Raw genomic sequence first — 13,939 nt, 5'->3', positions numbered from 1 at the left:
TTCAGCGCACTTGGACAAACAAATTTAATTCTATTGATAATAGATATGAGACTTTGCAAAGTAGTAATGAGGACTTAAATAAATGAATTCTTTCTCTGGAATCTACTAATTTACCAACTTACCACAAGAACTTCAATCTACTAATAATAACTGGACAACCAAATTTAATTCTATTGATAATAAATATGAATACTTAATGGATAAAACAATAAATCTTCAAAGCAATCTTAATACTATTCAGATAATTTGTAAGGAGAAAAGATCATCACTGAATGATAGAATAAAGTCTTTGGAATCCCATGTTTCTGATGAGCATATAAAATTGTATGATTCCATGAAATTTCTAGAATACTTTGCAACAGAGAAGGTTCAAACACTGCAACAGGTGGTAGTTAATCGATTTCAGTTAATCTCATATGAATGAAACCTATTCATATGAGAGATTTAAAAAACATTAAGGAAGCAGTAATCACCTATGGTATACATTCAACATATGTAAAATAGATGTTAAATACACGGTCTTCTAGAAATAGAATCATACCAAATGACTGGGATCAGTTAATCTCAGCTGTATTAGTGTACAGCAAGCAGTTACAATAGAAAAGCTGGCTTAGAGAAGAGGCTAAGGCCTTTGAATAGCAAGGTAAGATTAGGAGTTTTGAGATCTCCCAAGTTGAAATTCTTGATGAAGGCTGTTTCACTGTTATAAATGTACAATCTAGCTTTGATGAGCATACATTATCCCTATGACATACAGCAGCATTAAATGCTTGGGAAAAAATTCAAAACCAGGGAAACCAACTGAGATATATGTAAAGGTTTTCCAGGGGTCCAACTGATTTTTTACAAAGACTGACCAAAATTGTACACAAGGCAGTATCAGACCAAGAATTAACACTAGTATTAACTCAGTCTTTGGCTTTTGATAATGCTAATACAGGATACAAAAACTTACTATGCCTTTAAAGCTCAGATTATCACCTTTAGAGGAATGGATTCAATATACAAATGGTACTGAGGCTTGATTAGAAGAGGCAATTTCCAAAGTTGAAAGGAGACATCAAATACCAAATGTTTTAACTGTGCTACATCAGGTCATATAGTAAGAAATTGTACACAGGGTGCTCCTAGAAGCAATGCTTCTTCTAGAAATAACCCAAAAAGGAGATTTCAACCTTGTGGATTATGGAGAAGATGTAGCAAAAGTCAACATTGGACCAATGAATACAGATCAACAAGAGACATATGAGGCAACCCTTTACCAGCAAGAAATGCCTTGGGGGACTTGTCAAAAGCCCCTAAATCAAATGTGGTACAAACATTTCCAGCCACTGTATAGGAAATTCCTCCCCAGGACAATTAAATAACCCAGTATCTAATGTAAAGAATGATACTGCACTAGAGGATAGAAGAGCTATGATAGATGGATCAAGAATTCAAAAAAAACACCATAAAATGAATATTTTGGCAGACTTCCATAAATGAACAAAGATCAAAGCTTAAAGTACAAATTAATAGCATTGTTCTAGAAGGTCTGGTAGACTTAGATGTGGATGTGACTATAATTACATCAAAATTATGAATACAAATTGACCTCTTAAAGAGGTAGATGTCCAATTTCTAGGGATTGGAACCCTATCTCAGGTAAAACAAAGTTTGAAATGGGTTGATTACATAGGACCAGAAGGACAGAGAAGGAGGATGAAGCCATATGTAACTAATGTAGCAGTGAACCTTTGGGGCCAAGTTCTATTACAGCAATAGAATACCCATATCAAAATTCCTCCAATTTCAGAAATGGAATATAGACCAATTCATGTTTCTGGGACTAATATTATAAGATACTATAAAAAAATAGCCACCAACCATTCAGGCTGTACATAAACAGAGCATAACTGCCATTGAACTCTCAGAAATACCAATGACTTTAGCTTTAAAATGGCTAACTGATAAATCTGTCAGGGCTGGACAATGGCCTATGACACAAGAGAAACTATAAGCTTTATTTTTTTGTTTGTTTGTTTTTTGTTTTTTCAAGACAGGGTTTCTCTGTGTAGCTTTGCACCTTTCCTGGAACTCGCTTTGGAGACCAGGCTGGCCTCAAACTCACAGAGATCCACCTGCCTCTGCCTCCCGAGTGCTGGGATTGAAGGTGTGCGCCACCACGCCTGGCACTATAAGCTTTAGAACAGCTGGTTCAGGAGCAGTCAAATGCTCAACACATTGAAGAATCTACCAGCCCTTGGAATTCTCCAGCATTTGTTATTAAAAAGATATCTGATAAATAGAGAATGCTGACAGATCTGAGAACCATTAATAAAGTAATTCAGCCTATGGGCTCCCTACAGAATGGGATGCCCTTGCCCTCTCTGTTGCTCAAAGAATAGACTATTATAGTTATTGACTTAAAAGATTGTTTCTTCACCATACTTCTACAAGAAAACATAGAGAAAATTTTGCCTTTACAGTACCTACTTATAGTAATTCCCAGTCAGTCAAGAGATGTCAATAGAAGGTCCTCCTACAGGGAATGTTAAATAGCCCTACCCTGTGCCAAAATTTTGTGCAAAAACCATTTGAGATAATTTGTGAAAATTTCCACAATCTACAATTTACCATTATATGGAAGGTATCATATTAGCTGATCCAAAGTTAGGTACCATAGAAAACATGTTTAAAGAAGTAAAGAAAGTTTTGCCTCACCGAGAAGAATAAATTGCTTCTGAAAAAATACAAGGGGAAGACTTTATTAATGCTTAGGATATAAGATGGATCTATAAAAAAAATTAGACCCCAAAAGGTACAACTCAGGAGAGATTGATTGCAGACTCTTAATGATTTTCAAAATTGTTAGGGAGCATTTCAACTTACAGGCTATCATTGGAATACCTAAAGATGGACTAGTAAATTTGGCCAATACCCTAAAAGGGGATAAGGACTTAAATAGTCCAAGAGAGCAATCGTCTGAAGCTGAGAAGGAATTGGCTCTAGTAGGAAAGAAAATGTGACAGGCACATGTGAATCACATGAATCCAGAACTTAACTGCATTCTGGTCATATTTCAATCTAGACACTCCTTCACAAGGAATTTCATGCAGAGGGAAGATATTTTATTGGAATGGATATTTCTACCACATAAACTGAGTAAGAGGTTAAAGATTTGTGTGGAAAAGTTCTCTGATTTGATTGGAAAAGGAAAATTAAGACTTCATCAGTTGGCAGAAATGGACCTGGCAGAAATTGTAGTACCTTTAACTAATGAGGAAATTTCTTCTTTATGGAAAGATAATGAATACTGGTGAAGAGCCTGCAGTAACTTTTTGGGAGAGATTAACAATTGTTATACCAAAAGCAAGAGAATAGAATTCGTAAAAAGAACTGTGAGTCCTTCCTCACATTGTATGGCAAAAACAAATCTCTGGAGTCTCCACATTCTATATTGATGCAAATAAATCAAGAAAGGCAGTGTATAAATCAGGAGATTTAAGTTAAGTAATTCAAAGCCCCTACAATTCTGTACAAAATGCTGAACTGTATGCCATTCTTATGGTTCTAATGGACTTCATAGAACCTCTCAATATAGTTACTGACTCTCAGTATGCAGAGAGAGTTGTTTTACATATTGAAACTGCTGAATTTATTCCTGATAATACATAATTAACTTCACTATTTATACATTTATAAGAAATTGTTATAAATAGAGAACACCCTATATATACACATCAGATCCCATACATGTCTGCCAGGTCCTCTAGCACAAGGTAATGATGAGATTGATCAATTATTAATAGGTAATGTGCTAGAAGCCTCAGAATTTCAAAAGAAACACCATGTAAATCACAGAGACTTGAAAAAGTACTTTTCTATCACTTGGCAACAAGTCAAGGAAATTGTAAAAAAAAAAAATGTCTACTTGTTCCTTCTATAACCAAACTCCATTACATATAGGAAGCAAACTTAAAAGTATACAAAGAAATAAAATTGGCAGATGGATGTTTTTCATTTCACACAATTTGGAAGATTAAAATATATATACCACACCATTGACACCTATTCAGGATTTCAATGGGCAATTTCTATGAGTTCTGAAAAGGCCAATTTTCTGTGATTACACACCTATTAGAAGTAATAGCCATCATGAGACTACCTATACAAATTAAGACTGACAATGATCCAGAATATGTCTCAAATAAAATGAGACAGTATTTTTGCTTATTACAATATAAAGCAAGTTACAGATAAACCACACAATCCTACAAGCCAAGCAGTCGTAGAAAGATCTAATCGAACTTCAAAGGATATGCTAAATAAACAGAAAGAGGTAGCAATGACCCCTAGAAATAGATTACATAATGCTTTATTAACCTTGAATTTTCTCAATGCTGTTGAGAATGGGACAACAGCTGCAGAGAGAGATTGGACAACAGAAAAAATTTCTGAGCTAAATCATGCAGTTTATTTCAAAGATGTGTTGACCTCAGAATGGAAACCAGGATATGTCCTATGTTGGGGAAGGAGTTTTGCTTTTGTTTCTGCAGGAGAAGAGCTTTGGATACCGACAAAATTAATAAAATTTCTATTTGAACAGGAGAAACCCCTTGATGAAGAGAAATAATAGTTCATTCACTGATGTGACAATTCTACAAGTTGTAAGAGAAACTCAACAAACAAGGGTCAGTGCAGGGTTCTGGTTTTTGTCTTCACAGGATAATAGAAATAACCATCTTCTGGAAATCATAAGGCCTTGGACACCTAGACATCTACAGCAGAAAGGAAAGACCTATTGGTACCAATATACACTATAGGATAATAACTCTCTGTCTAACATTAATATCTCTTTAGAATAGATGTGGTCCCGATTCAATTATAAATAAAGCTGGCTTTGGAGTTGGAATGTGGCTCTCTCCTTCTCTAAACCCAAGAATATTGCTAAAAGAAAAAATAGGGGATTCTGTCTCATATTGGAAGAGCCAACTGGTATGAGATAGAAGAAAACCAATAATACAAGGACCACTGTTGTCAAGACTCTATTTCTTTCCCTGCTAGTCCTTGCTTTCTGGGAATTCATTCTCTATTCAGCAGCATAAATCCAAACTTTCCATTTTTATATTAATAATGTTCAATTTTTCCAAAGTGAAAAATAAGTCTTTCCAATAGCAATCTCTGAAGTCTCCAGGAGGAAGATGGGGTCCCATAACAACAACTTTACTCAGTCCAAAATGATGTCATTGTACATAAGAACATTACTCAATGATCAAATTTGGACTGAATACATACACTCCAGGACAATTCCAAGATGATATGGCCCACCATACTACACTTCTAGCAAGAATCTCAGACAACTTTACCCATTATTTTGAGACTGGTTGCAGACTCTGCAGCTAGTCCTACAGAGACCTAATGATCTAAGCTCTCTTAGAGGACCCGACAGAGATACCATTGCCCCCTAAACAGCAGAAAACAATTCTAAGAAAATGATACCCCCTCTCCCAAAGGTTTCATTTTTCTCAGGGTTATGTATAAATAGTTATAGGGTTGGAAGTGGAACAATAAAATTTAGACTCAGTATTCTCCTTTAGAAAAGAAAAAGGGGAATGGATAGGAGTAGGATATTAAGGTAGATTATTATATCTGTGTAGATGAATTTCTAAGTGGTCTTATTAAATAAAAAACACAGAGCCGGATAGAGGGCTTAAAGCCTAAGAGAGATCAGAGAAATAGGAACGGCCACAGCTAACCTTACCTCACCAACTTCCAGTCGCAAGTTACTTCCTGTCTACCCATGCCTATATGCCTTGCTGTTCTGCCATCTGATTTGCTCTCTCTATCCAGCTACATCACTTCCTCTTCTTGCCCAGCTCTGTCACTTCCTGTCTATCTGTACAGACCTCCAGACCTCCATGGTTAACTAGTGTTGGAGTTTAAGGCATATGCCACCACACCTGACTGTTTCCAGTGTGGCCTTGAAATCACAGAGATCCAGACAGATTCCTGCCTGCCAAGTAATAGGATTACAGGCGTCTGCTAATGTTGCATGACTTTTGTGTTTACTTATAGTGGCTTGGTTTTTCCTCTGATCTCCAGGCAAGCTTTATTTATTAAAGCACAAATAAATTATCACCACATTTCAGCACAAATAAAATATCACCACATATCTGTTAGTAAACTGAATTAGCAAACCATCAACCTTGGAAAATTTGCACTAATATAGATTCTTGTACATTGATATAAATGTAAACTATTTTTATATTCATATTTAAGATAATTTGTATATTGATACAAATACAAAACTGCATTTGGGGCTGGAGAGGTGGCTCATAGGTTAAAAGCACTGACAAAACTGCATTTGTCATATTGTACATATATTCCGATTTCTGTTTGAAATATTTTGCATGTTGATAAAAATGTAAAGTTATATTTGTCATACTGTATATATGTTCCACCTCTGTTTAGGATATATTGTATATTGATACATATTAAGGACATTGTTGGCATATTGCATATTGCCCTATACATTTCTACCTCTGTTTAAGATATTTCGTGTATTGTCACAGTTTTGATGTCATTGTCCTTATATAGTACATCTGTTTACAGGCTGTTTACCTTGTTAATGTAAAGCCTTAGTCCTTAGGTTATTTAGGCAGAGAAGACTTGCAGATTTATAGTCACCCATGCTTGTCATTTCTATGATTATGTTAATTATGTTGTCCAGATTTACAGAACCATAGGTTAGATGGATAGGGAATCTTCAAACACTTCATAGACCTAGAGAATATGGCATTTAAATGTTTTGATAACTTTGAACTCTGTTGACACGAGACATAATTGTTCCTGGCAGCACCCATCTGATCATGAGAGAATGTTGGGCTTCTAAGACACTCCATTTGGAAGTTGCCTTCTTCTTGCAAAATGCCCCAATGGGAGAAAAATTACCCTTGTCTCAACTACTAACAGTATGAACACTGTCCTTTCTGGACAAACAGGACACAAGGAAAAGCTACTACTGAACTTTGCCAAGACAGGGTAAGGTGGTCTTTCAAAATTCCTGCTTCTGAAAATAGTCTGTCAGGTATTCTAGGCCTGTAGCCAAATTAGATACCCCAACAGTGCTGAGAAACTTTAGGTGACTGTCCAGGCTACCAACTGTCTCTGTCTATTCTCCCAAGATTTTTGGATATTGCTTGCTTAAATTTTCCATTTTCTCAGGTATTATTATGTTCCTTTTCAGGTCCTTTGATGGAGTTGAAGACTAGATAGTTACAGTTACAATCTTTTCTTATCTTAACTAGAACATATTAAATACTAGATTCACATTCTTCAGGATAGGACAGCTTTTGTAATAATCTCTGTAACATGCCACTTACCTATGTTCTGGACATCTCTCTGTTTTAGTATGTGACTCTCGTTTTAAGTCATTCTCGCTAGTTGTAATTCTATTTTTGTCTAGGTTAGTACTTTTCCCCTCTCTTGGACAATACTTGATAATTGTTCCTATTGTTTATAGCTTTGTATTAGGTTGGAACTCTCTTATTTAGACAAAAGGGGGAGATGTAGTGGGTAGCAGTTTGTCTATGACCTTGAAACACTGCCCCTAGAGATGCAGCAGGTAACTGCTCCACCTGCCTATGATCTTGAAGTGCATGCCCCTGGGGCATGGCCTGGTGGACCCTTCAGACCTGGGATGCATGTAGGCTCTCTCTCTCTCTCTCTCTCTCTCTCTCTCTCTCACACACACACACACACACACACACACACACACACACACACACACATATTCATGTTGGATGTTGAGACAGACCAGGCAGAAGAACAGCGTGGAGCATAGCTTAGCTTTCCAGGAAATTACAATAAATCTCTCATGCTGTAGTGAGTTTTGAATCCAATAATAAATTCCTTGCCCTTTAAACAGTCTCAGTGGATTTCTCATTATATTATATAATAGAAATTGTTATTTGATTATATTGTAAACAAATTCTTTTTCTTTCCAAATACATAGCATCTAAGAGGCCTCTTAAATGCATATTTCACCATGAAAGCTGAAGCAAACTCCTATACCTCATGATGACCAAAAAACAATCGCTAATTTCAATGAATAAAAAGTGTCATTTTGTAGCTCACCATGTGTGCACTTTTATATGAGACTTCTGTAGGGAAATGTATATATATTTTTTTAACTTGGCCATCAAACCCTTATAGATAAGTTCTCTGCTATAGGCTTCTTGACTGAGTCCATATTCTCATAGACTTCTTCGTTTTTGAAACATTGTGAAATAATACTCCAGAAATTCTTACTATTTCTTTGGGATTCATTTTTCTTTCCTTCCATGTCTTCATCAGATATATAATGAATATTAGATTAACATCTGCATTATTATTTGTGTGGCCTTTAAAGTTCACATAGTTTTTTTAAATATTTAAGGTTATTTTTAAAAATGTTAGAATTACATATTTTTTCACTTCTTTATGACAGAGATACCATAGCAAAAGAGATAGCAATACATAAGAATAAAGGGAAGGAGGAAGAGAGGGAGGGAGGGAGGGAGGGGAGAATGCAGGGAGGGAGAGAAGAGTGTTAATTCTGGTCTTGTGATTCAAACTCATAAACAAGAGCATGCAAAGACTGTATCAATAAGGCTTAAGTCCAGCTATGGTTCAATTATTCACAAGTAAGCCTTATTTTTTTAAAATAATAAATGTCCATGTGACAGGGAAATGGGTATTCTCTAACCAAGAATTAATGTAACATTACAAAAATTCACAGATATAATTCACATATCAGGGACCCAAAGTAACAATTTCAATTCTACTCATGATAAATATCAGTTTGCTGATATGTTGTCATAATTGTGGGGTCTGAGAAACTTTGGCAGAGAAATAAATCTAATAAATGCTCAAATAACTATAAAAATAAATCCTCATTTAAACAAATCAAACAATTCCATGACAAACTTGGAGCTAAAATCCTCTAGCACAAAATGCTAGTAACTTCTTAAGGATCTCCTAATGTAAGTTCCATCTCTTCTAAGTAGTATATGTGGTAGTTAGGTGAATGGACTCTGCAGCAAAATGCTTTCATTTTATCTTTGATCTAATCTCAGATCTTCCACTTATCAGACAGATTTTATATATATATATATATATATATATATATACATATATATATGTGTGTGTGTGTGTGTGTGTGTGTGTGTGTGTGTGTGTGTGTGTTTCCTCATTGTAAAAGGGAAGCAATAACAGTTGCATCATGGATTCAAGTGAGTTTTTTAAAAAGTCCTTAAAACAGTGTTTAGCATACAGTAACTCGATAGGTAGTAACTGCCATTACTTTTGTCATAACAGTGTTAAATATAAATGTATTTGATTTATTCAATGTGGTTCCAATTTTTTACTGCATGTAATAGTTCCTATGTGATTTTTGGTTATATGCCAATAATGTCAGTGAAAAAATAAATAAAGGTGACATAAATATTAAAAAAGGAACTGCTAGCAAAGTTACTGGGAAAATTACTGAAATTTTGACAATTATGTCATCTCCTATCTATGTTAATGTCTATGTAGAAAATACAACCATCAAATAAGAAAATGCATATACAAAACTGTTACAAAACATCAGGAAAGAAATCAATTTAAGATAAAGAATGCAATGCCCCCTCCCCATGGGTTAACTTGGAAAGAAAACATATGCAAGAAAAAGAAGTAGACGGTGCTGCTGTCCTTAAGTAAAATAAGCAGACACAGCATGGTCTTATGCTGATATAGGCAGTGGACTTTGTATTGGATAAAATGAATCTGTGGATACCACCAGACAAAAAATGGTTGCTTACAAGTAACATTACATAGCTGAAAGAAAAAGGATACTGTAGAAAATTTGTTGACACTGAAGAAACATGAAAAGAAGGAAAAATAAAAATCGGTAAAACAACAAACAAAAAATGAAAGGAGAACAGCAGACAAGTAGAAACAGATCTAAGAGAAACACAACTGGATAGATCAGTTGGTGAGACTCTGCACGGTTTGTAGCAAGTTAGAATCATTATTCCTGAGGCTATGCAGGGGCACCAAAATGTATGTTATTAAAGGATAAGTGTTCAAATATTCTCTACCCCAAAAATAATAAATAAGCAGGATATGAAAATACTGAGTGCTCAGATTCAGTCAGTAGGCTGAATATACTGAGAATGAAAACTTAGAATGTCACAGAATGAGATCACAAAACTCTTTACTCAGGGAAACATGAGGCATGATGCTTTAGTCACCATAGTCAGTCTGAGCTTCTGTTGCTCACCACAGTTCTTATCTGGAGTAGACACAAAGAATCAGTGATAGCTCAGCATCCTCCAGTGTTTCTAGCTGACCAGTGTGATGGTAATGAGCAGTGTGCCATGAGCATCTTTTTCTCCCTCTCCAATCTGTAAGAACGCAGTCTTCAGATGCCATTTTGAAAACAATCTATTCTTTCTAGGAGTTTAGAATTTGTGTTCTCTTCCCAAATGTCAATATTCCTTGTTCTCACAGCCATAGCTTCTCAACTTGTCTTACAGGTGAACAATTTATGTCATTTTATTATTATGTTTTTTTATCCTGGTGTGATCGGTCACCAGACAGCCTGGGAATTGAACCTGGTTCCTCTGGAACATCGGTCAGTGCTCTTAAGGGCTGAGCCATCCTTCTCCTATAAATAACTTATTTATTTATTTTATGTGCATTGGTGTTTTACCTGTATGTTTGTCTGTGTAAGGGTGTCAAATCTTGGAGTTGCAGACAGATGTGAGCTGCCACGTGAGTGCTGGGAATTGAACTCGGGTCTTCTAGAAGAGCAGTCAGTGTTCTTAACCACTGAGTCATCTCTCCAGCACCGTATGACACTTTATAAGATTTTGTCCTTTAAATATGTGCAAGTATTATTCTTCAGTTTAAATATATATACATGCATTTTTTTTTGTCTAGCCTCTTCCACAGCATTCACCTGTTTCCCTTAACAATTCCTCATCATCATCAAGATTGTTCCTGCCTCTAATATTCTGTTAAGATCATCCCTCTGCTTAGATGTTCTGTGGACAACTCCATCATCAGTCAGGTCACCAGCTACGTCCTCAGGAAGAGCCCTTCCTACCAGCCAAGATGAGATAAAACTGTTATTCTCAGCACAATTACATTTGTTCAAGACATTGTATATCATTTGTCTGATACAAACTCACAGACACAAAAATTATTTATTTAACCACCTGACTAGTCTGTAGTCTTCTGAGATCATAAGCATCTTCACCTTTCTTCACAGCAGTATTTTTAATACTTGACCAAAGCCTGATCCATCAGTGTCTAAAATAGAACAAACATTCAGTCTTTTTTGCCCCTCCAATAAATTCCATCATTGTATATAAAACTCTAAGACACTATGAAAGTAAAATTATTAAAGAGAAAGAACAGACTGCTAATAAATTAAGATTACATAATTTATTTGAGGAAAAGACAGAATAGCTTTTTACCCATGATACGTTTTTATGGGTCTAGGGTCACTCAGAGATTCACCAGTGTGACCAAAAATAAACGTATTTCTAACAAAGAAAAGACTTTTATGCAGAAACTGGTTGACCAGACCTATACATGGGACTGGGGATTCCCAGGATGTAAGAAATAAAGGCAAAAACAAAGCATGAGGTTACATTCCATATATTTGTAGGCATACAAACTGCAAACAGAAGGTTGCATTCCACTTAAGCACAAACACATATCTTTGCCTAAGTGCAATCACAAGCTTTTTGCAAACATGTATCTTACAGGTGTCCAAGTCATCTTGAAAAAAACAGTTTTGTTTACAGAGGCAGAAGCAGCAATTAACATTGTGACCATTATGATAAACAACAGATTCGTTAAAATTGTTCAGGAATGGCTCTAAACATTCCATCTGTCTTTGGGCCAGTGGAGCTTTCAGGTTAGAACCAAATTTATTTCATAGATCTCTTAAGTATAGTAACTGAAAATTAAATCATAGTGGTAGCCATTGCATAGTAAACTTGTTTAGTCAAATTCTTCCAGGTGAAAACAGAGTGAGTCCCTATATTCACATGCCAGTCCTCAAGTCCATGAATGGAAAACTTAATACATGTTCCCTTTATCCTGAATGACCAAAATTGCTATTTCATTTTTAGTCTTCAAGCCCTGGAATCACAATAGACTCATCACCTCCTCTTTACTAAACTGATTTAAGACTGCAGAGAGAAGAACAGAGTGAAAAGGGAATTTCCCTCCATACAGGAACCTCTAGAAAAACAAAGGAACCTTTCCAACGAAATCTCCTACAAATCTTCCCAGAGGTTTACTAACTGAATTAGTGAGTCACTGTCTCTAGACTACTAAATAGGTATTCCAGGAGCACAGCCACACAAAACCTCTAGATGTACCCTAGTCACAGTGGTACTTAAGATGTAGCTCAGTGAAAGAACACTTGTCTAGCATGTAAGAAGGCCTAGTATATAAACACACACTACAAAGTTAAAAAAACAAGATGTGAATATTTAAAAAAATCTCCTGACCTATCTGTTGCTGATCATAATATCACCTAGTGTTTTGTTCTTAATTCCTTGTGATTTCTAAGCTAGAGTGTAACATACTGGTAGATGACAGAACAAATGTGTTTGTTCAGTTTTCAATACTGAAAAAGACATATGTGAGTTGGGAAAATTACAGAATAAACAGTTCTCTCTATCCTAAAAGTATGATGGATTAATCATCCTTCACTGTCATTACATCTGAAATTTCCTTAATAATTAACTTAATTTGCATAATGTTAACTAACTTTGGTTCTACACTTTTCTCATCATTGATTTTGGGGTATCTATGTTATTTTAGTTGTTTTCATGGTAGTTGTACAGCACTAGGGGTTAAATCTAGAGCCTCATGAATGTAAGCAAGTGCTCTGCCAGTCAGTGGACACTAGGCAGGCCTTCCCCAAGTTGTAAACGTCACATGTCCTAAGATTTACTTCCATAACAAATACAGGTTCTACTTAGGCAAACACACTTTTATTCAAAGTTTTTCTCAGGGCAATGTGGACATCCTTATTCCTTATACTGTAGATGAAAGGATTCAGCATTGGTCCTACAACGGTATAAAAAATGGTAGATACTTTATCTTCATCCACAGATGCACTAGAAGGTTTAAGATACATGAATGCTGCTGCACCAAAGAAAAGAGAAATAGCTATTACATGGGAGCCACAGGTACTGAAGGCTTTTGACCTACCCTCTGGAGAACGGATGGCAAGGATGTTGGAAATGATCAAGGTATAAGAAATGAAGATAGTCAGGCTGGGCACTATCACATTGACACCCACAACAATGAAAACCACCAGCTCGTTGATGGTGGTGCTTGTGCAGGAGAGCTTCAGCAGAGGGGGTATGTCACACATGTAGTGATTGATGATGTTGCCAGCACAAAAGGTCAGTCTCAGCATGCAAATTATGTGGGCCATTGAACCCACAAACCCCATCACATACACACCCACCATCATCAAGTGGCAAACCTTATAGGACATGGTAACCTGGTAGAGCAGGGGCTTACAGATAGCAGCATATCTGTCATAGGCCATGGCTGTCAAAATGTAGCATTCATCAATCACAAAGAAGCAGAAGAAAAAGAGCTGAGTCATGCACTCAGCATGGGAGATGATATTCTGCTTCACAAAACTCACCAGCATTTTGGGGGTTATAACAGAGGAGTAGCAGAGGTCTGTGAAGGCAAGGTTGAAGAGAAAATAGTACATGGGGGTGTGTAGGTGGGGGTTCATAATAATCAGAATGATCAAGCCCAGATTCCCCACCATGGAGACCACATAGATTCCCAAGAAGAGGAAGAAGAGAGGCAGCTGGAGCTCTGGCTGCTGTGTCAAGCCCAGCAGGACGAACTCCTTCACGGAGGAGTCATTACCTAAGGTCATTAT

At 36.2% G+C, this 13,939-nt stretch overlaps 1 protein-coding gene across 1 annotated transcript; it reads right to left on the bottom strand.

Annotated features, from left to right (window-relative positions):
• Positions 1-13,006: 13,006 nt before the first annotated feature.
• LOC128103421 (olfactory receptor 145-like) lies at positions 13,007-13,939 on the bottom strand. The gene has a single exon (XM_052727809.1). It carries the CDS (start codon positions 13,934-13,936, stop codon positions 13,007-13,009), a length of 930 nt encoding a protein of 309 aa, XP_052583769.1. The 5' UTR covers positions 13,937-13,939.

This window comes from Peromyscus californicus, unplaced genomic scaffold (genome assembly GCF_007827085.1).
Source record: "Peromyscus californicus insignis strain IS unplaced genomic scaffold, ASM782708v3 Scaffold_11__1_contigs__length_118956290, whole genome shotgun sequence".
NCBI classification, from domain to species: Eukaryota; Metazoa; Chordata; class Mammalia; order Rodentia; family Cricetidae; genus Peromyscus; species Peromyscus californicus.
This window is presented reverse-complemented; position numbering and strand designations above follow the sequence as displayed.

What these genes read in the sequence shown, in the direction of transcription:
- LOC128103421 (XM_052727809.1), bottom strand. Translation starts at nt 13,936, where the DNA reads ATGACCTTAGGTAATGACTCCTCCGTGAAGGAGTTCGTCCTGCTGGGC.